Source organism: Hydra vulgaris, chromosome 06 (genome assembly GCF_038396675.1).
Source record: "Hydra vulgaris chromosome 06, alternate assembly HydraT2T_AEP".
In the NCBI taxonomy this organism is placed as follows: Eukaryota; Metazoa; Cnidaria; class Hydrozoa; order Anthoathecata; family Hydridae; genus Hydra; species Hydra vulgaris.
Window position 1 is genome coordinate 13,879,371 of NC_088925.1, and position 24,562 is coordinate 13,903,932.

Here is a 24,562-nt window from a genome sequence, read left to right on the forward strand (position 1 = left end):
TCAGCAAGACAACAATGCGAAACACACTGCAAAAGTAGTCAAGCAGTGGTTTCAAGACAACCACCTATCGGTGATGGATTGGCCGCCTCAATCTCTGGATCTCAACCCTATCGAGAACCTGTGGGAGATCGTCAACCGCAGAATTAATCGTGAAGGTGTTCGTAATAAAGATCAACTGTTTGAACAAATCCAAAAGGCCTGGGCAGCGATTCCACAAAGTTTCATTGATCACCTGATTGAATCTTTGCCTCGAAGATGCAAGGCTGTGATCGACAACAAAGGATTCGCCACGAAATATTGATAGTGAAATACAGCTTGGTCAACATTTTGTCGAGTTGCACTTGTTTTGTCCAGAAGGAAATCAACTTTTTTTAATACTTTTGATTAATTTATTAATTTTCGTGTACAAATAATGAACTTTGTGATGAATAAAACTTGAAGAACTGTGTCTCTAAACAGTTACATAGTTATTTCTCTAAATTAAAAAAATGCAGCACTTTTAAATAAAGAAACTAAATTAGCATTATTTGGTTGCACTCGTTTTGTCCGATACTATATATATATATATATATATATATATATATATATATATATATATATATATATATATATATATATATATATATATATATATATATATATATATAGTATCGGACAAAACGAGTGCAACCAAATAATGCTAATTTAGTTTCTTTATTTAATTCCGGCATTTTAATTTTTACTTTTTGTCAACAAAATACGGAAAAACTTTTTGACAACCAGTTAGGGGTTTTATATATATATATATATATATATATATATATATATATATATATATATGTAAATTATGTTAGTGTATTTTACAAATAGAGAGCTCAATTTTATTAAAGAACAGAGCAATAATTAATTAGTAAAAAACACTTATCTAACTTTTATCTTCTACTCGGAGTTTCACCATCGCTGGATCATCAGGAAGAGTTACTAAATCTCAAAAAAAATTCAATTTATAGAAAAAAATATTTTACAGGAAGTTATAAATTATTATAAAAAATTATAAAAAATTTTTAATTACAATATTTTTTTGTTAACGGGAAGTTACAGAAAGTAATTATGAAATAATTTTCTTTGGAATGGGGATAGTTTAATTTGGTCATTTGTTTTTATAATTTTTTAAGAGGTATTTATTTTCGTGCCTACATTTAGAAATTAATTCAGATTTTTTATTTAATAAATTTTCTTGATTCAAATGAGTAATTATTTCAAATTTTTCTTGCAAACATAGCATACATTTTTTGGAAATGTTATTGTAGGCAGGGGCAGATTTTAGAATAGACCATTGTAAATTAAAATTTTTATTTTTTTCTTTTAAATCCCAAATATATTTTGACAGCATAGTCTCTTTTGAATATTTTTTGTGTTTAAACGATTGTTTGTGGTTGGCATAACGTTTTTTCCATTCCCCCTCGGTTAAGCCAATATATTGTTTATCAGGGTTGTTTTGTGAGGAAACAATGCACTTGTAAATTACATTTTTCGAAAGGCATTTTCCATTTAGAGGGCAATCTATTTTTTGTTTACAATTACAATAATCAGTGTTTTTTTCTTTTATATGTTCATTTTTATTAATTAACGCGTAGTTGTGGCCTTTTATAATATACTATATATATATATATATAGTTCTATAGAACTATATATACTAAGAACTATATATACTAGAACTATATATACTATATATAACTATATAAACTAAAGAACTATATATATATATATATATATATATATATATATATATATATATATATATATATATATATATATATATATATATATATATATATATATATATATATATATAGTCTCTTGCAAGAGTTTAACATCAGTTAAGTATATATAAAATCAATATTTGCGTAATATAATTCAAAGCAGCGTCCGTTATTGACCAACACAAGCACTGAGTTAGCGACAGCTGGATTTGAACTCGTAACGCCCAACAGGTTCTAAACGCTTTAATCATAAGAGCTATCCAGCCGCACCTATATAGGAACCACCTTAAGTATTTCTACAAATAAAACAAATTTATTTCGTGTGAATCGTATAGAGTGCGCATAAAGATCGCATAAGCTTTTAATTTTTGTAATAAATTACAAAAAGTTAAGTTTTTACAAAAATAGTTTTAAGTTGATACTTAAAGTTGTTTATAATACTTTTTTTATAAAAATATTTCAATTCATTTTGAATTTGAAATTCTTAAATAAATTAACAATTCCACTTTATGTTGTAAATGTATTTAACACCGTAAATGAAGAAAAAAAAATTCAATAGAAAACACCCCAAGAAGGTTTGCTGCTCATTAAACTAAATACTTTTAAATATTATCCTGTTCAAATTGCTAGAGTAAAAATAGAATGTCCCTAAATTAGTCCCAGCTTTTTCTGCTTTATTATTACAATATAATGAAGAAAAACAGGGAAATTCTCTAACAATCAAATAAAATCAGATTCTAAATAAGTATACACAAGGACACAGTCGATTGTTATGAATTTGAATGGAATTAAAATGCCATAAAAAATAATAAAAATACCAACTAAAATTAGAGCCAGTTATACTAATATAAATTTAACTGCAATTTATTATAGAAATTTAATACTAGTCAAGATAATTCGAAATTTTTATTCATACCAAATTAGTCTACACTGCATAACGCGATGAGGTAACGTTCATTCTCTTATTCACAATAAAAAATGAATATATAACAAAGAGACCGACGAGTCTCTTCGTTCATCGCAATCGTCATTAGCGATCATGCATCGTTCATTCGTACATTTAGTTTTTAAAAACTCTTTGAACCGCTATTATTCAGGCTAAAAGTAAAAAATAAAATAAACTACTTGAAACTTTCAAAAAATTTGGGAAACAAGATTTAAAAACAGGGGAAAAAGGAGTATTCTCGATCCTGTGAAAAATGTTGTCGAATAAGCATTTGAATGAGTACATACATGTAAATTAGCATTGGTTGTTAATTTGTTATGTTTTGTTTTACTTTTTTTTAATGAATCTATCAGGTGGGTCGGAAAAGACTTCCAAACATCGGTGGCAGTATTAAAGAAAGGAGGTGTCTTTTCAAAAAATTTGTTCAAGAGCGTTTTTTAATTGAACTTTTAAAGTTATGCTTAATCGGCAGCAAGAATAAAATTCAATAAATAACAGCTTACAGATTCACTTCGACTTGACGAACGATCTTGATGATTTTCTACAGTTCTACCTAAATTCACATATTTAATATTTGTTATATAATATATTTAACAAACAACATATAAACAGAATTATAAAATTTATAAAAGAATATATTATAAGGTTTTATTGAAATATTATGTGCTATAAAACTGTTTTAGTACAAAAAAATAGTTGAAATTCAGAAATTTAAAAACCTCTAGGCGAAACAGAGCGTCTCTGTCGTCGTTCGCGTTCTCTAAATCACATAGTTACATACTTACAACATAGTTACTAAATCAAATCAAATAAAAAGATAATTTTTTTTAATAAACAACAAGTAAAACGAAGCAGCATGAATACAATTTTAAGGAACTTAATATCTTCATTTCTATTAATTAGGTAATCAAACATACTTTAACTTCATCATACGACTCATTTGAAATATTTCCATTTCTCGTTCCTATGAGAAATAACATTTGAAAATATTAGAATTCAAGTTCATCAAAGTAATATTAAACAAAAATAAGATAAAAATTTTTTTAGATATAAATAGCCATTTTTCAAAATGTTTATATAGTTATTCTGAAAAGTTTACATAAATAATCAAAATAAATGTACCGAAAGTAAGCAAGTTAGTTTTTGATTTTCAGTATGATAAAAACGTGATAAAGATGTTTTTGCTACTTTTTTATTTTTCAGCAATAAATTTAATCCAAAGTGAAGAGGATCAAATAAAAACTTTTTTAAAACTGAAAAAAATTTTACTAAAACCTCCATCAGAGGCGTGGTCATATACCAAATACAAAACATTAAAAGATCTATATCTAAGTGAAGAGTTAATAAATAAAGGTATTGAAAACGAAGGTATATTATCAAAACAAGCGATAGAAAGTCAACTTGAAAAAGCAGCAAAAGGTATTAACGTTATGTTGTACGTGATAGGAGAATCAGTAAGCGTGGGAAGTGAACTTGGCGAAGAAAATCAAAAATATGTATTTCATAATGCTTTGGCAAATTGGTGGAATAATACAATCGGTGTGACGACAGGTATTTTCAATCTTTTAAATTATTTACAAAACGAAAAGATAGATTTCACCATCAATGATAATTAACAAGAAAAAAAGTGATGTAGATTGTAGATTTGTAGAAAAAACAAAAATTAACTTTTTATGTGTTCGGCGCATTTCTAGTGATGAAACTAAATAAAGTCAATAAATTTACGTTTAATCAACTTAATTGGATTCGGCCATAAAATGATTGACCAAAACATAAAAGAAATAAAAACAAACGAATTACACAAAAAAAAACATACGGATTATTATTACATAGTCAACTCCTGTAGCAAATAATATTTTACAAAATTACATAAACTAAAGAAATTTTTCGTTTTAAACAGGCAGTCAAATGGTGCGCCGAGTAATCGCTGTAGGCGGAGTCTCATCAATGTATTTCGAAAAGTGTTTACAAGAATACGTTACAAACAACGACACATTTGATATAATACTATGGGAATTCAATATTAATGACGGAGCTTTGGAAAAAGAAATTTTGCAAAAAACATTACAAAAATTAATATTCAAATTATATCGAATGCACAATCGTGTAGACCTCATCTTTATAGTATTTTACGATCGATCGCTTTTTGAAAAAAAGATCACAACAAAGCACAAAATATCAGAAACAGTGATTTTAGACATGGCAATTAAGTATAGTTTAACCAGCTTAAACATTGAGCAATATGCAGAAAAATCACAGGATGTAGGTGAGAAAGAACTTATAACAGGTAAACATCCTTCGATATTGGCACATGCTCAGATGAGTCTTTTGATAATTAAATATTACACAATAGTGATGTTGAATGCTATAGAAAAAATAATAACTCAACAGGGTTCATTTAGCACAAACATAAAAATGAATGCTAAGGATTTAATGAATGATTTCGAGAACAATTCAATATGCTGGACAGGTGTCAACCCAGATTTCAACTCAGTAAAATTAAAACATTCTTTATTTGATCTTCCTGCTAAAATGACTAAAGGTTTTACGAAAGTTACTAAAGCATGGAACAACATTCCCGAAAAGAGAGTAGACTACACAGGAGGTTATGTATCTAAAGTTAAAAACGAAACATTAGAAATTAAGTTTAATATTGAAAACAAAAGCGATTTTCGCGATACCAAACTTTACATAGCTTATAGATTTGATTTTGCTAACTGCAGTTCCTTGGTTAAAGTTTCAAATAAAAATGTAACAAAAACATTGAAAATACAGAGTGGTGAAATACCACTTGGGCTCACAGTAAAATATGTTGGCTTGTTTCCGATTGGCAAATATACTTTACAAGTACAAACAGAAAAAGGAGGAATCAACATTTGCTCAATAATTATCACATAATAACTTACCTCGATAAGCATTTCCTTTTGCGCCTGTTTTTTTAATTCAACTTTCTTATCATTTTTTACTGAAAATCAATAAAAATCAAATATTAAAAAGATTTTACATGTATATAGTATTTATTACAAATTAAACAATGAAAAAATAATTTAAAAACCATACTTTGCTTGCTTAAGAGTTTTTGCATACGAAGTTTCATTTTTTCTCTTGGTGTCAACTTGCTCTAAATATAAAAATACACTATGCTTTTTTTTTTTTGTTGTTGTAGTAAAACATATTTCACTTTTGTAAATGTTTTGTAGTAAATGTTTTGTTGTAAATGTATAACTGAAGTTTTGTTCAGGCTTAGTTATACAATAACAAAAGCTTTGTATGCGTTTATATTTCGTTAAACATTGAAAAAAAATACAGAGTTATTTCCGGAAGTTCGATCTGAAAATGTATTTATTTAGATTAAGAAAAATAGCTGAAAACGCAAATAATTTAAACTAATTTTAGAATATTTTAATAAAACAACTTTTGCCGTTCATCATTATTATTATCATCATCATCCTAGTTTTATTTATTTAGTCTTCCCAATTTATGTTGTTTCTCTATTATAAACAATCTGAAGCATCTTCTTTCCTTGTTCACATCATACATAACTTACTCTCTCCATGTTTTCATACTTCTACCTCTCTACATGCTTATACCCAAATCCCCTGCATACTCATTGCTCAACATGCCTAAACCATTTTAATCTTTTTTGATTAAGCTTGTTTGATACACTCACTATTTCTAATATCTGTCTAAGGTCATGGCTTATTTTCTTGTCTTGTTTGAGTCACACCACACATCCATACAATTAACATCTCTCTCTTGACGAATACTAAACCATATATATATAGAGGAGAGTTTCCAAACAGTGCCTTAACTGGAGAAATTGCATTTGTTTGGAAATAAAATGTCTTCTAGTAAAATGTTTTATTTTCTTTTGAGAGATTTTGAAAGTTATCCCTCATAAAATACATATGCACCATCAATTTAAAGCTTTTTGGCGTAATTTTTTTAGGTGATCTAATTTGTTTTTTTACACTACATTACGCCAGGTAAACTATACTTCTGCGGGTTATAGAGTTTTTTGTGTTTAATACAATTTAACATGCAAGTAATAACATAAACTTATCTTCTTATAAGTTGCTGCAAGCATAATACTGCTGCAAGCATAATACTGCAGTGATATAACAAAACAGTCCAAAGTTTACTTAAACGGAACTATAAAGTTTTCTTTACTTAATTAGTGCTAAAATCAAAGGGTTAAAGAATTAGTTCAGGCGCAATATAAAAATAAAATGTTACAATCATAAATCTTAAAAACAATACTTTATTTAGTGATTTATATTTAATCAATAGAATAACAGAACGTCATAATAGTTGAAGCTTTTGAACAACTTATTATTTATAGAATTTCATTTTGCCTGGGGACTTTTAATCCTATTATAAATTTTGAATGATATGTTTAAATTGTCTGGTGATGGATTGACGTGTTTCAATTTAGGAAATCAGCCTTGACAAAACTAAATTTATTTCTAATAACAGCGCAATCAATTCAGTCAAATTTATGGTTAAAAGTATAATAAATAAAAAACATTTATTTCTTAGGTGTTCCAATTTTGATAACTCTCCACTTCTAAAGTTTGTATAATTATGTAGGAACATTGTATGTAGGAATATTGTATGTACTATTATACTGCAATTAGAAAGCAATGATTAAATAATTTTTTTTAAATTTTTTCCAAATACAACAAATAAAGCAAGGTTATGGACACTGCTCATTTATAGAGGTTTTAAGTTAAAGTTATTTTTACTTCAGATTTTTTTTAACCACTCTTTCCAGCAGGTTGACGTGAAATAGAAACCATTGAAAACGAATTAAAAGCTGCACCTTTTTTATTTTTTGACCATTTCTCTAAATATTTAAAACCTTCAAAAAATGAGGTTTTTCTGCCTATTGAGATACTCTTTGAAATGGAACCTTATTATGTCAACTTGTTTCACAACGCAGCGACCTTGTTCCTCAAAGTTCGTGCTTCGGAGTTATAGAGTTGAGAAAGGGTTATACCACAAATAAGTAGCCTCCTTGTCTGTAGTGGCCTTTACGGCATTGAGGAGGTGAATTTACAAAAAAAAAGTGAAACTTCCATCCAAGTGAAATCTTCATTGCGAATACATTATGGACATATACTTTTGAGCAAATCGTGGACTCCACACATTTGTACATATCGAGTTTCATCCCAAAACAGCATTCAGCTGCTAAATCAAACAAAATTTAACCAAATATTAACTTGCTGAAAATAATAGTATTAACATATTACAAGCATAGATTAGGTCAGTACAATAAACAATATCTTTTTCAAAAACGTTTTTACCAATCTTGAGCTGATATTTTATCACATCATAAAACCTATTCAAGTAGCGTGACCTTTCGTAACTTCAGCATAGGTGTTCTCCTGTATTCTAGATCGTCCAATCTTTTCTTATCTCCTTCATTATTCCTAACACTGCACAAATTGGAAGATCATGGTTTATCTTCAAGTTCATGATTGTTTCACTTATTATATGCCTTATATGTGATCGGTCTCTGTAAGAGCTTTTCTTCCTGTTGCAAGCTTTATTTTTTTTACGATCACCAACAACAGATATTTTCTTTAGCGTACAAGAAACAATTCTGTCAGCGATATTTTGATTTTTTGAAGTAATTAAGGTGTGAAGATCTTGAACAGTTGTTTTTTTGCTGCAAGGATGTCGAATACCAGGACCAACAATTTGACAGCATTCTGAGCAAAATGAATTTCTTTTTTCGAAGTAATCTTTTCAGTAGTACACTTAATCTTTCTGAATTCTACGTAGATGAATTCAAAAAGATTAAGTGTACTACTACTTTTAGTACATTGCCCGAGGCAGACAATAGCACAATTGCAGTTGGCATCTTTTTTGTTTAATTCTTCCAAACTTTTTAACTTGATCACGACCATTTATCCAGGAAGTATCCACAGCTTTACTGATAGCTTTACCTTTTTGTTTTAAATATAAGTTTATCTTGCAGCTTCCGTATATTCCAGATAGATGAGAACATAGACTCAGACTGAGTCCAGGGTCCACAAAGTCTGTGATCAGATGAATCAATGAATCATTCTTCTCCAAAGATAGACATTTTTTTTCTTTATCGACACAACAGAAACATATCCATCTCCTATTTTCTAAATGAGATCTTGTTTTTTGCAGACTCATTTTGTACAAGAACGTTTTTATTTGGTATATTTAGTTTTTAGAATTTTTATTATTTTTTTATTTATTAGTTTTTAGTATTTTTATTATTTATTAGTTTTTATTTTTTATTAGTATTTTTATTTAGTTTTATAGTATTTTTATTTAGTATATTTAGTTTATTTAGTTTATTTAGTATATTTAGTTTTTATTTATTCTGTATTAGATTTTTAAAATTTTATAAATCAATACTCTTACAAATTGCTTAATTTAAATAAATTATCAGACCATTGATGTAATTTATTGAGACTAACTTGTCTAAATTATCGTGTTTATGCCATTAGTTTGATATTAGATCATTTGTAATTAGTCTCTAAATAAAATTAACTTTAATTTCATGCACAAACCATGTGATTTGCAAACAAGAGCAAAAATGCCTCTGAAAAACACCCCCTGCATCCATCTGTTGAGGGAAAGTAATATTTGAAAAGAAACAAAATATTATCTTGAATCCCATCATAAATTGTAATTAGGCTTCAAATTTTATCAAAATATATTTTGACACTCAAAAGATACACGAACTTTGAGGAACAAGACCGCTGTGTCGTAAAACTAGTTGACATAATCAGGTTCCATTTTAAGGAGTATCTCAATAGGCAGAAAATTCTGCTCGATATTACATCAAAACAAACATCTGAAGCAGTGCATAAACAAGACACTGAAAAGTTAAACAAGACACTAAAAAGTTAAACAAGACACTGAAAAGGTTCGTTGTGTCTGAGAAAAATGTCCATCACGGTAAAAAGCTAAGAGCTATGGTTGTTGAATACAGTTAAACGAGATTGTAAGAAGATTTTTCAATTATTTAGATTGAAAAAATACTATATAATTAATAATATATATAATATAAATAAATATATATAATATAATATAAATAATAATATATTAATAATAAAAATTTCTTTTTTATTTTTGTAACATTATAATTTTTAAAATACTGTTTGTGGCATTTCATTTGTCTGATTTTGTTATCAGAGATTTATTCATGTTTTGTGTGTGTTAGTAGAGATGGAAAATTTGTTGCATTCCTAATAGATTTTTGGCGAGAAGATAATTGCAACTATTATTTTGCTAATATTCATTAAAATGATAATTTTTTTGCTAAAAATCACATCAGTCAGATCACAAGTGCAGGAATACCATTGAAAAATGACCCCTGCATCCCCCTGGTTGAGGGAAATTGTTTTTTTGAAAAAAAAAAAATTCTTTATTTTGAATTCAAACATAAATTGTAATTAGGTTTCAAATTTTATCAAAATATATTTTGACACTTAAAAGATACAGCCACATAAAGTTTAGGACCCCCTCATTTTTTGAAGGTTTTAAATAATTAGAGAAATGGTCAAAAAATGAAAAAGGTGCGGCTTTTAATTCGTTTTCAATGGCTTCTATTTCATGTCAACCTGCTCGAAAGAGTGGTTAAAAAAAATCTGAAGTAAAAATAACTTCAACTTAAAAACTCTATAAAAGAGCAGTGTGGAGAAGACTTTATCATAAACCTTTGATATATCAAAAGCAAAAGCAGTTGCCTTAATGTATCCACCTAATACTCAATACAATCTTTCTGCTATAAGAGTATGTGTTTATGTCCATATTATATGCCAGTATTTAATAAGTAGTTAATATATGCTAGCTCTGGCTATCATCAACTACTAAATCTTATTATTATGGGTTAGTAAAAAAGTCTCATATTTAGAAAACAGTTTATAATCGAAATTTGTATAAATTATCATAGAGTTATTAGACACTCAAGAAATTGCTTGTTAATCCAACACCGCATATTGTATATTTAAAGAAACAAACAGAATTTGACTTTTCATAGTGTAAATTTAAATTAATACGCATATGTTTAGTTATTCCGTAAAATTTACTAATAAACCCACGGTTTAAAACACATGATTTGTTTTTTTGTTTATAAGAACTGCCCTTATTATTAATTTCAAACAAGCAGAAATCCGCATTTAGCTACTGTTGAAAGAGGTATTTTTTGAACTAATTATCTAAACATATATATAGGGTTAGAATATATATAAAATTATTTCAAGTATTTTTAATCTTTAGTGAGTGTAATAAAAAGAAATATAACCATTTTTTCCATATATGGGTTCTGCTAGCTTCATTTTACTGTTTGTTGCTTTAAAGCAACATGATGAGGAGATTTTAAAAGAACCAAGTGATAGTGACACAAATGATGATGATTCTATTAACACAACATCTCTAGCATCTGCATCATGCAACAATGGAGGTCATAATAAAGGTAACATTTTGTATACACCTAATACTGCTCTTAGACAGTTTACACACTAGTAAATAAATATATATATATATATATATATATATATATATATATATATATATATATATATATATATATATATATATATATATGATTATTTATGATTCATAATTTACTTTAGCTATAATCTGTTGATAAATGTACATTTTTTATACTTTTAGTGAAGAAACGCTCCTTAGTATGGAAAAGCAGTATGCAGACAAAGTTAAAAAATAACATTAGACTTTAAGACAATGCAAAGTGATGATGAAGATATTGAACTTGTCATGCAACAAACTTTAACAATTTATTGGTATTTTGTATGCAATGAGTCTGGTAAAGATGCCAAATACAAGATTGTACTGGAGCAAAGAATTTTATTTTGAAAAAGTTGCAGGTACAATGCCAGTAAATAGGTTTGAAAAAATTAAAAAATTTCTACACTGTAGTGACAATCTGACCTGTCCTGAAAACTGCACAGGTCGGCTTTATAAGATCCGCCTCTTTGTCGATCATTTACAAAAAAAATTTTCAAATCTAAAACCATCAGATTTATTATGTATTGGTAAACAAATAATTTCATTCAAAGGGAAATCTGGGCTCAAACAATACAATCTAAAGAAACCTAAGAAACGGGGTTACAAACTGTATGTTTTATCTTGAATTGATGGGTTGATTTATAACTTTCAAGTTCATACCATTGTGGTATGAACTTGAAAGTTATAAATTATACCATACGGTGCCATTGATGTGTGCTTAAATCAACCAAATTTAAAAGCCTCTGGAAATATAGTGCTAACATTACTTCATCATATTCCTATGAACAAGTGGTATTAACTATTCTGCGACAATTGGTACACAGGTGTTGATCTTTTCAAGACACTTCATGAGCAAGCAATTGGTTGTCTAGGTACAGTAAGAGCAAATCGTCTTTCAAAAATAAAAATGATATTAGATCAAGTCATGAGAAAAAATGGCAGAGGTTCTGTGGATAACCACCTATGACTATGACTGTGGTGTTGAATTGAGGGCGTCAAAATTGAGGGTGTCAAATTGTTTGATAATTGTGGTGTAACACTACTGTCAACGTAGGAAAGTGTATGTTTCTCCATCCATTGTAACAACATATAACATGTTTATGGGTGCAGTAGACCTATTAGATGGATTTCTTAGTCTTCACAGAATTAGTATACGGTCTAAAAAATGGTACCACAAATTGCTTTTTCGCTTTTTTGACATGGTTGTGGTTCAATCATCTTATATTGCCATCAAAATGAAGGCACAACATTATTGAAACTCAGCGAGTTCAAAATGAATATTGCTGATTGTTTAATTAGAAAAAGTAAGGCAACAACTAACAAAAGAGGAAGACCCCATTCTTCAAATATTGAAAAAAAATTTTTTTTTAACCATTAAGAAAAAAATGTATGTGGTGTTGGGTTAAATAAAGATTAAAAAACTTTGCTAGTTTGGGTAGGCAGAGGGGTCAGAGTGTTTCAACCATGTTTTGAAAAAAGGTTTCTGAGACTGTTGCCTTGACATTAGAACTCAATAGGCTATAATATCAAGTCCTTAATAATAATAATAAAAAATAAAAAATAAAAAAAAAAGGAGGGGGAGGGGGAGGAAGTTTATTAATTTTTGGAAAATCCCCCCCCCCCCCCTCGTTTATTAATTTTTACTTATCATTAACAAAAACTTTATTTTTATCTTAAAACTAAAAAAAAATTCAGTGAAAATCAACCTTAAAAATTAGAAAATAATTCTTTCAGTCACTGATACAAACGAAACCTTGTGTAAACAGGCTTTGAAAATCGCCAACTTAGTAAATCTTGATTTGCTGAAAATGACCTTTTGGTTTATTTCTCACTATAGTATAACACCTATATCAGCATATTAAATCCTATTGAAATTATGACAAAACAGCTGTTAGAAAATACACATTTTACCGCAAGCCATGCTAGAATTAAATAGTTTTATGCGTGTTTTGTAAAAAATATTAGTTTAGATTTATAAACTGAATTTTTTAATTAAAAAAACTTATATTTTTAAATAAAAATTAGCCCATATACCCCCACTTTTATTAAGATCCCCCTGTTTATTAGATCTGGACTAAAATTCCAACCCCCCTTGTATAAAGGACTTGAGAGTACCTAGCAGGGTATATTTTGCTTAAATGCAAAATATTTTTACAACAGAAAAGTTTTCACAAAAAAAGACACCCTAAAGGCCTTTAATTTGATTTTAACACTTTTCAAAATAATTTCAAAAAAGACTAATTTTTCCCTGGTTTCCACCTTAACAATGTAGTTATAATTTTTTCTTAGAAGTAAATTCATTTTTTTTTCCAGCAGAAAAAGTAGAAAGAATTATAAAAGGTCACAATAATATTGTTTAGAAACAAAAATTCTAAATGAAAAAATTTACATAAAACTGTAATTGTAAACAAAAAAACAATTGCCTTATAAATGGAAAATGTTTATCAAAAATTGTGGTATATAAATGTGATGTTTCTTCTAAGAATGCACCTAATAAACAATGTATTAGTTTAACAAAGGGTGAATGGAAAAAACGTTTTGCCAAAAATAAATTATTAAAAATAAAAAGTATTCATAAGACACCATTCAGACAAAATACATATGGGATATAAAGGATAAAAAAACGTTATCTTTCAATTCCCATGTATTTTGACAAGATTTAATATTGAATCGGTCCATCCTTAAAACAGCATCTGCATAAAATAATATTTTCAATAAAAAATCGAAACTGATTTCTAAATGCATGTATGAACATGAAAGTAAAAATCCTCCTTTAAAAATATATTTGAAAAAAAAGCAGAAGTAAACAATTCTAAAGAATTCTTTTTATAATAGTGTCAACATATTCCACAAATGTGTGATATATTACAGCAGTAAAGACATTTATGACTTCTTGTAGTTTAATTCTTAGTAAAATAAATTAAATTTTATTAATTTGATCATTCATTTTTGATGAGTATTTATTGACGAAACCCTGCACAAAATGAAAAAAATTTAATAAGTGATTTTCTGCTAATTTATATATGTATGTATATGTATACATATTTATATATATATATATATATATATATATATATATATATATATATATATATATATATATATATATATATATATACATATATATATATATATATATATATATATATATATATATATATATATATATATATATATATATATATATATATATATATATATATATATATATATATACATGTACATTAATAGAAAATCTCTAATCAAATTTTTTTCATTTTACACAGTGTTTCATCAGTAAATACTCATCAGAAATGAATGATCAAATTAATAAACTTCAATTTACTTTAATAAAAATTAAAATGAAGGAAGTCATAAATGTCTTAAATACTGAGTGTGTATATATATATATATATATATATATATATATATATATATATATATATATATATATACATATATATATACATATATATATACATACATATATATATATATATATATATATATATATATATATATATATATATATATATATATATATATATATATATATATATATATATATATATATATATATATATATATATATATACACATATTAAAAATGAACTGAATATGGAAATGACTTGAATTATTCCAGAAATGTGAAACACTACCATAAAAATTTAGTATGCAAAAAGTTACAGCATTAAAGTCTTAAACTTTTTTTCAAAAAGTAACTCTAAGCATGACGGTTGTAACGTTTACTTTTACTGCTTCTGAACAAAACAACTTAGTCAGACGTAATGCAGTGAACGGCATGGTAAAAAAAAATCATTTGGTGTGTGTATTTAGCACATATTGATATTATTACATACTGAGTTTCATAGTTTTTACTTGAAGTTTTACAAGCATTTTTATGTTTTTTTTGTCGTGATGGTTGTAACTGTGATGGTCGTAACGAAAAATCCAATATTAAAAACAACAAATAAATCGATGCAATCAATAATGTAAGAAAAAAAATATAAATGATTAATAAAAGCTATGTAAATTATGTTTAAAAAATGCACTATAACATTATCAAAGTGCTAAATTATAGCTTTAAGATACGATTTTTAACGCTTCACAGCAGGGCTGTAAATAAATATCAAAACACATTTATACAACCCTTATAACTTTAAAACCATGCTAATGTATGGTAAAATAATTTTTTTAAACAACTTTTTTGCTTAAAAGTATTTTTAAAAAGTTAAAAAAAGAGTTATAGAGTTTAGTATGTGTTTTTATAATATTTTTGCTTCCCCCACCCTCCCTTCCTTTCTTGCGGAATTTGTCCATATATACACACTAGGGTGTTTCATATTTTATCAGTTTTTGAAATTGAACTTGAAGCAAAAAAATATATATATAATTTTTAGGGTCCCCGCCAGTTTGATTTTGGGCAAAAATGTTGGGTGTTTTAAATGCCTGGCAGGCCTTAAGATTTATCCTATAAAATTTTTTATTCTTTTAAATAATACATGATGGATTGAATATTAATTACATAAAAGAAGTATGTTGAAAAAATTAAAAAATTATGCTACAGAATTTTCTGAAATTAAAAAAAATTTTTTTCTTTACAAAAACCTATTTTATAACTTGATGGCATATCTTATAACTTATCTTAGTTTTTTCAAAATGCTCCTTTTATGTAGTTAATATTCAATCAAACATATATTATTTTATAATATATGTTTGATTGAATAAAAAATTTAATAGGATAAATTTTAAGGTCCACGTCAGACTTTTAAAACACCCAACATTTGCCCAAAACCAAACTGGCGGGGACCTTAAAAATCATATATATATACTTTTTGCTCAAACTTATTTTCATATAAATGGTCAATTTATAAATTGATTTGCAAGTTTAATTTCAAAAATTGATAAAATATGAAACACCCTAATACACACACACACACACGCGCGCGAGCACACACACATATATATATACATATATATATATATATATATATATATATATATATATATATATATATATATATATATATATATATATATATATATACACACACACATATATACAAACATACATGCTTGTTTAACTTTAATTTAAAAAAATGTAAACTACCTTATCAATATTAGTTTTAGCTTGAGATGCCCTATGAAGGAAAAAAAAAACACATTTATGAAACTCAAGAGCAAAACCTGATATTAACTTCAACTTACTATAATTTATTAACTCACATTGGTTGTTTAGGAACTAAACCACCAATTCTTTGAGGCGATATGGAGTGTGAAATTTCCAAATGTTTTGGAGAAATTTTTCTTAGACCCCGGTCAATAATATTGTCTCTTCTTAACGGTGATTTGCTCTTTGACTTTGTTCTTCGAAGACGATCGTCATGTTTTCGCTCATTACTCCTTGATCTACTTCGCTTTTGATTTGAACGCTTTGAATAACTTCGTGAACGACTGCGACTTCGAGATTTATGACTTGATTGACGACTTTTACTGCTATAGCGTTCATTAGATTTTGAGCGGTGACGTCCCTGAGATCTTGATTGATATTTTTCATGAGATGGTGATCGATATCTGTTTCGAGATCTTGACCTACGTCTATCACGTGATCTTGAACTACGCCTATCATGTGATCTCGATTTTTTTTTATCATGTGATCTAGATCTATGTCTATCTCTATCTTCAATGTTGCTATGTTTTTGTTTATTAATTTTGGCATTACATTCTTGTTCATTTTCTTTTCTGAATAAAACAGATATAATAGTTATTATAAAATGTATTTTAAATGAGTTACTTCATATTTACAACAAACTATCTAGTAAACAAATAATTTAACAAAATCCAATAACAAACTAATAATAATAACAATAATAATAATAATTTAACCTGTCTAAACAACATCAGTCTAAAGAACATCACCCTAGGCAAAATTACCGGCCATTATCATTTTATCATTATTCACTTATTTAATCGCATTTACTTACGCTACATTTTAAATCTTACCACATCCCCTTATGCTACATTTTTAATCTTAGTGACTAAGATAACTTAGTAATTAGGAAGAAAAAAAAAGTAAAAGGATGCCTTTTTACTTTTTTTAAGTTTTGTTAAGTTTTATTAAGCCTTTTTATTTTTATTTTTTCTCAATAACTAAGTTCCTGACTTTTTACTTAACCTGTCCCAATTTATTTGTGACATCAACAACAAAATAATGAACAATGTAACCTTTTTAATCTAGGGACTGACTTACATACATATAGAATCTTAATTTTAATTGAAAAATATAAAAACAAATTAGCATAATTGCATAATATATGCAATTTCATCAATGGCAGTTGTCTAAACCTATATATTATATGAGTTTATTTTATACATAAATGTATAAAAAGGATTGTATATAAGAAGCCTATACATGTTGTAAGGATGTTTCAAAAAACAACATTTCTAAAAACCTACAACCCTGCATATGGTAGCTAAATGTAATTAGATGATAAAAATCAAAAAGTTAATTCAACTGAAGGTTTCTAAAACATCCCTCGTATTTGCCAGATTTATAGCATTTTAATAAATATTTGCCTTGTTACTACAGTATAGTCATTCAAAAACTAAAAGTTGGTTCATAATTACCAACTTACTTAATTTAGTGAGATTGAGTTGATGCAAAAAACTATTAATAGAATAATTATAATCTAATAGAAGAAAACAGATAAAATACTGGTGTAGAACACAAGAACACTAGTGTAATAACAACTTTCCAGTGCAACAAACTTCAGCTTCAGTAGAGAATCTATGATCCTATAGTTAAGTATGATCCTATAGTTAAGTAGTTATGATCCTATGATCCTATAGTTAAGTAGTTTCTTAAGCAAGTACAGATTATTAATGATAGCATCACAACCAATAGAAGCAGAGAGGAAGTGAGTGATATAAATAATGCAGAGGAATCTGTAAGACTCTTTTGGTTATTTATAGTCTCATCATCCAGTTCCAACTATTTGTAAAGTGCTTGAGATTTTATGCTATAACTAAGGTGGTCTAAACTTGCATGGAAAAAAAATGTGCTTGATTTCTTGCTCCTCAACCTTGCCTTTGTTCAAATATCTAATTGTAACATAAATACCAAATTTTAAATTCGGAAACCCCTTTTTAAAGAGAAGGGTTTCCAAAAGAAGCCATCTTTTGTATCTCTTGATAAAAGAACATCTTCTTAGTCTTTCTTTGATCAACATATTGATGCTGATTTCAAGAAGGCAATAGCTAATATTTTGAACTGGGTGTGTTTGACCTTAATACTACATTACATGAGCATTTTATAAACCGAACGGGTGAGTTATTTGATCTATCCTAATATATTTTCTTTAACAAAAGACTATATTTTTATATAATATATAAAAATAGAGTCTTTTGTTAAAGATGATCCATGAAAGTGAAGAGTGAAACACTGATCAAGTTTTCTTAGTAAGAAAGCAAAAAAAAAAAAAAAAAAAGAGGAAAGAAGCAAGAAAAAGTTCATCAAATAAAAATTATCAATGACTGCGCAGAATAAGGCATACCATTGCCATCACCACATACAACCAAAAATAAGAAACAAAAACAGTTTTTACTTCACCTTGCAGATCTTCATTGAAAAGAGTTTCCAGTAAGCTCCAGGTTTCCCCTACACTATTTTTGCGTGTAAGAGGGGTTTCTCCAAAAAATACCAATCTACACTCTTTGTTTATTTTTTACTCTATACTTATTTCTCTTATTTTACTTGCATCAAAATCATTAAGAATTATGATTTCTGAAGTTGCTCCAGTAGTAAAGCTTCTTCAAAAAAAATTTGAATTATAAATGTTATGTTATACTTGGGTTTTCCCTTTTGCAGTTAATCTGAAACAACAATATAAATTATGAAAAGAGTTACTCAAGTTATTCAATAGTTAAACACTTTAATGTACTTAAAAATAAAACAAAGTATAAAAACACTAATCTTTGTTTAATTACATTTTTTATTTTGTCAAAAACCTACAATTGAACTAAAATGGTTAATGTAAGGTAAATGTTTTTTTTATAAAAAGGGAAAACTCAATCTAATTGATAAGGGAAAATCCAATCTAATTGATAAGGAAAAACCCAATCTAATTAACAAAATCGTTAAAAAAAAACTCTCTGCTAAGAGTATAAATTTATTATTTAAACTAAAAATTTTATAACGAAAAAAAAAAATGCAGATTCATGTTAAGATTGACCTCTCAACCGGAAATATAATGGCAAAACAACAAATATTTTTTGTTATTGTCTAAATAAATAATTTGTTTTAATAGATTACCTAACTATAAACTCATTTTTTTATTTACAAAATAAACATAACATGTCTTGACACATGGGAATCCTTTAGTAACTTTATAAAAAATAAAACTACCTGGTTTCTTTATTTGTGTTTGTTGTAGCACCTCCAAATTCTGTAATATATTCAATTTTTTCTTCTGTATGTGGAGATGGCGATCGTGATGATGAAGAACGATCACAACCATCTCTAAAAAATCATAAGAGTAATTAGTTTATTAAAATAATCAATTTAACTAAATTGTTTTAAAATATTTAATTAATTAAAAATATTCAATTAAAGAATACATCATTTAAATATTAAAATCATAAAATACTATTTGAACTGTTCCATTATAGAAAATGTTACATATATACAAAATGTTACAATGCTTGAATAAATATACAAAAAATATATTTATTGTTGACAATTGTTTTTCTGATGTATTTATAATAAAATTAATTACAGTATAACTAAGAAACTTTTATATATACATGTAACTAAGAAAACAAAAACATAATTGTCATTCTATTTTTTCCATGAACTTTTTTATCTAAATATACATTCATTTAAAAAAAGTGTGTGTATATATATACACACATTATGTATGTGTGTATGTATGTGTATACATACACATACATACACACATACATAAATTCATAGATACTTACATACATACATTTAAAAAAAAGATGTGTACATGTATATATATATATATATATATATATATATATATATATATATATATATATATATGCATGTAGGGGAGACCGGGGCACGTTGGCCCTTTTTTTTCCTTGATGTGTAACTTTTTAGCTTTTCGTTTTTTAATTGATTTTTTTTGGAAAAAGGTTGACTAGTCCTAAGACTATCCAGACATTAATAAAAGTTCATAATAGCTTTTTAACACATTTAAAACCTACCCTGTTATCGGGGTAGGTTGGCCCAAGGATTGGGGCAGGTTGGCCCACATACAATTTATGGCAGACTTTGAGGTGGGAAAACGTTCATTGAGCAAAAACAACTTTATAACTTGATAAAACGAAATTGAAACAACTTTAAAACAATAAACTGCAAAAAAATGAAGTAAAAACAAAATACAACAATAACATTTTATTTAACAACTGTATAAATATTTTTAATCTAAGTTCTTTGCATCTTTTTCTACACAACTCACATGGGCCCAACAGTGACAGCTTGAACACTGTATCCACACAGCACCTGGAAGGCTGTTTGAGAACGGTTTGAAGCAACTAAGACACAAGACATCTTCCTCATTACCATCTTTGTTTTTCTTGTTGCGTTTTTCTTTTACAGGTTGACTGGCGAAAATCCTCCTTGTTTTAGAGTTACTTGGACCGACTTCTTTGATAGAAAATAGTTTTTTTATTATTTGAGCCCTTCTGTTTTTTTTTCTTTTGCTGCTTTCTGTTCTTATTGCAAGGCTTTTTTTAACTGGTATACCAGTTAATATAGCAGAAATTCGTTTCCGATTTCTGAGCTTATTTACATTGTTTTTTCTAGGCTGAGCTTTTTCAAAAGGCCTCACTTCTTCAGGAGATGGTATAAGTGAAGTTTGGTTTGAAGATAGTATAAGTTTGGTTTGAAGATGGTATAAGTGAGTTTGGAGTAGCACCTAATGTGCTGTCTAAATCTGGAAAATTTCCTTACTTAGATTTTGATTCATTTGAATTAAATTTTTTGAATTTTTTTTGTTTACAATCCACAGATAAAACTTCGTTGCTAGGTGTTTGTTTAAAATCCACAGTTGAAACTTCGTTTCTAGGTGTTTGTTTAGTGATGCTAAAATCCACAGATGACATTTTAGTGCTAGGGTATGGTTTATCTGTTAAATATGATGGCAAAAAATTACTTTCTGAAAAAAAATCTCTGTTAAATGGATAAATATCTGTTGCTTGGAAACAAATAATTATGTTCCTTGGAGTTATAGCATTAGGAAGTGCTGTTTTTACTATACCAGGTATATCATAGATAGCCATAGGTTGTTTGCTTACAGTAACCCATGCATCACATGCTGAGTTCACAAACTTTTTAAAAGGATTATAAACACTTCTACCTAATGGTTGTAATTTATGACTACAGTAGTGTGCTGGAAAAGATAAAAGTGTGATACCATTTTCTTTACAAAAATCAAGTAGTGCTGCATCAAGATGAGAGCTGAGGTTGTCAATCAATACCAAACAAGGGCAATCATTGGAACAACGTGCATAGATAGAAAAAAGTTTGATATATTTAAGAAAATTTGTCTCTGTCATCCATCCTGAAGATTGTGCTGATCCATCACATCCTATTGGTCCATCACGAATAAAGTGAGATTTAAAATTAACTCTGGGAAAGACAAAATATGGAGGTATGCTATTACCAATTGCACTAACCGCCATAATCACTAATGCTCCTCTTTCTGCTGATGTTACACAACCTATCTGGTGAAAGCCTCTACATGCAACAACACGATCAGGCCGCTGCACTGTTGTGATTCTAGTCTCATCAATGTTCCAAATGTCTGAAGCACTTAATTTAACCGGGGCAAGTTGGCCACATGGCCAACGTGCCCCGGTTGCATCGGGCCAATCTGCCCCATTGTCATGTTTAGAGTATAAACAACTTTCTCCTTAAACCGTCAACTAATTTTGTGGAACATTATATTCTAAAATAATCCTTACACTATAAGCTTTAAATATGGCATTTAAATAATGCTGTTAAACGTCAGTGAGTATAAAAACGTTAAACAAAATCAAAATTTACTTTTCAAAATATTATTTTTCAAAATTTACTTTATCAAAAAGTGTTAAAACGGCCCCTCACACTCAAATATGGTCCGATAAATATGATTTTTTTTTGAAAGAAGGATTGAATTACTACCAACCTTCACTTAGATCCCCAGCTTGTTAAAGCCTTTGAATAAACTCGAATGGGCCAACCTACCCCGTGGGGCAACATGCCCCGGTCTCCCCTATGTATGCATTTAAGTAGAACTATTTAAAGACAAACCCATCAGGATCATTTTCGATTTCTTTTTCTTGAAGTGCAAAACTAAAGTTAAGAAAATAATAAGTTAACAAAAGCTGTCAATAAACCAATATAAATAATATATATAAACCAATATATAAAAAAAATGTTTTTAAAAGTAAAAATACCTTAATGGAGAGCCTCTCATTGTCTTTTGTTTCATACGAAGACTTCTACGTGCAGATTTTCCTTTTCTTCCCTATAATTTATTAAAATTTATTAAAAATCTTTCAAAAAAATAAAAGTTCAGTTGAATAAAATTTACTTTATAAAATCATGTCTGTTATGAAAATAACACAGAATGTTTTTATCCAGAAAAACAATTACCTCATTGTAATTAATAATTCAATTTAAAAATTTTCTAAGATAACAAATATGGAAATGTTTAATAGTAATAATATTATTTAAAATGACAACAAAAAAGCAACAAGTGCATAATGAAATTTTATAGGCTAAAGTGGAAAACCTTATTTTGCTTCTAAAATCAATTGTAAAAATTGTTAGATTTTCTAATAGTACTGTAATTAGAACATTTGAGAATTTAATATTTAATACAATAAATAGAAATCCTGGGAGTGGCAACAACTTGAAAAGCAACAAAAAACTGAGGAAAAACTTTGGCAAAAGTTAATGCTACTATAAACAATTCTGAGCAAGGTTTGGCTCTATTATGCAAAACTACCAGACAAATAGTGAGGAATATTAGGAAAAATTCATAATTTCATAATATATATCACCATAAATTCAAGTCCATTAAGATGTATAAAGTTCCAGACCACAATACTGAAGAAGATTTAGTGGCAAAAAGTTGTGCAGGAAAATTATGCAAATTATTGAGTTGAAAAAAACAACATGAATAATTATAGATGACGCAACTTATGTGAAAATAAGTCTCAAAACAATACAAGAGCACTATTTTTATATGGGAGTCTAAAGAACAAAGATAAAGACTAAAAAAATTTATGGTTTCGCAAAGTCATTTATGAATTTATGGTATGTCAATGTGGATTGAAATCATGGTATTTTACCACTTTTTCTACAATAAATAGTGAAATTCATCAAAAAGCCTTGAAAAGTGTCTTGATAAGTGTTTTTGTATTAAATAGCCTGACCTATTGGCTTGCAATTATTCCAAATTCACAGCAAACTTTTACAACAGCAACCTTATTGATACCAATTGAGCATTATTGGGGAATTATTAAAGACAAATTATGTAAGAAGCTTAGGGAAGCAAAATCAAACAATGACTTTATAAAAAATTCAAAAAATTGTCACAGTTATGAAATTTTTTTTTTTCATTATTATTTTTTGTTCTCGACTTTTTAGTTCACTACGATGGTGTCAATTTTAATCAAGCTTTATATTTTAAAAGTTTCATACTGGCATCTTTGAACGTTGCTCTTCTTCCTCCTCAAGCTTTTTTACATATTCAAATTCTTTTTTTTCAAACAAAAGTTGTCTAAAAATAAAAACCCATTCAAATTAAAAATAGAAGAAATTTACTTTAAATTTGAAATACAAAAAGTACAAGAAACATTAAAATAAAAATTGCAATATTACTTGCAATACTGCCCATAACCAATTCCGTATTGAGTTGCTAATGCATCCAAATGGTTTTGCTAATAAATTTAAAATCAATTAAAAATAAATACTATAAAAACCAAAATATTAATAAAAATATTGAATGTAATGTATATCATCTAACATTATTTAATATTAAATGTAATGTAATCTATATCATTTAATTTACATTATAAGCACCCATGTATAGAGTGATTAAAATATAGGCTAATATACATGTAGAAGGGTTTAAACCCCTTTATACTCCTAGTATAAAGAATGTTGAACTTCTTTATAACCCTGCTTATTGAACTTCTTTATAACCCTGCTTTAAAACCCATTTGTTGAACTTCTTTATAACCCTAGTGTATATGAATTTCCTTACTACATTTTTAACACATGTTACAAAAAAATATTATGAAATTGCACAACAATAAATGCGTGTTTAGATAAGCAATGTGACATCACACTAAAATAGCC

General features: G+C 27.5%; 2 protein-coding genes across 2 annotated transcripts in view; one reads left to right on the top strand and one right to left on the bottom strand.

Moving 5' to 3' along the window:
* Positions 1-2,635: 2,635 nt before the first annotated feature.
* LOC100206601 (CLK4-associating serine/arginine rich protein) overlaps positions 2,636-24,562 on the bottom strand; it is a 53,244-nt gene continuing 31,317 nt past the window's right edge. The window contains exons 9-21 of the mRNA XM_065799275.1: positions 24,083-24,141; positions 23,903-23,981; positions 22,651-22,721; positions 22,505-22,546; positions 19,589-19,702; positions 16,411-16,926; positions 16,295-16,325; positions 5,749-5,809; positions 5,595-5,653; positions 3,606-3,652; positions 3,408-3,448; positions 3,192-3,241; positions 2,636-2,840 (exon numbers count right to left, since the gene is read on the bottom strand). Of these exons, the coding sequence (XP_065655347.1) occupies positions 2,832-2,840; positions 3,192-3,241; positions 3,408-3,448; positions 3,606-3,652; positions 5,595-5,653; positions 5,749-5,809; positions 16,295-16,325; positions 16,411-16,926; positions 19,589-19,702; positions 22,505-22,546; positions 22,651-22,721; positions 23,903-23,981; positions 24,083-24,141 (1,179 nt within the window). The 3' untranslated portion in view covers positions 2,636-2,831. The remainder of the gene's footprint in view (positions 2,841-3,191; positions 3,242-3,407; positions 3,449-3,605; positions 3,653-5,594; positions 5,654-5,748; positions 5,810-16,294; positions 16,326-16,410; positions 16,927-19,588; positions 19,703-22,504; positions 22,547-22,650; positions 22,722-23,902; positions 23,982-24,082; positions 24,142-24,562) is intronic.
* LOC136081657 (uncharacterized) lies at positions 3,849-5,600 on the top strand. The gene is made up of 2 exons (XM_065799279.1): positions 3,849-4,239; positions 4,589-5,600. The coding sequence occupies exons 1-2, from the start codon at positions 3,864-3,866 to the stop codon at positions 5,584-5,586; spliced, it is 1,374 nt and encodes a 457-aa protein (XP_065655351.1). The 5' UTR covers positions 3,849-3,863; the 3' UTR covers positions 5,587-5,600.

Bases quoted from the DNA above. Each gene is read 5' to 3' on its own strand.
- LOC136081657 (XM_065799279.1), top strand. From the start codon at position 3,864: ATGTTTTTGCTACTTTTTTATTTTTCAGCAATAAATTTAATCCAAAGT. The intron at 4,240-4,588 runs GTATTTTCAATC...CGTTTTAAACAG, and splicing joins TACAATCGGTGTGACGACAG to GCAGTCAAATGGTGCGCCGA.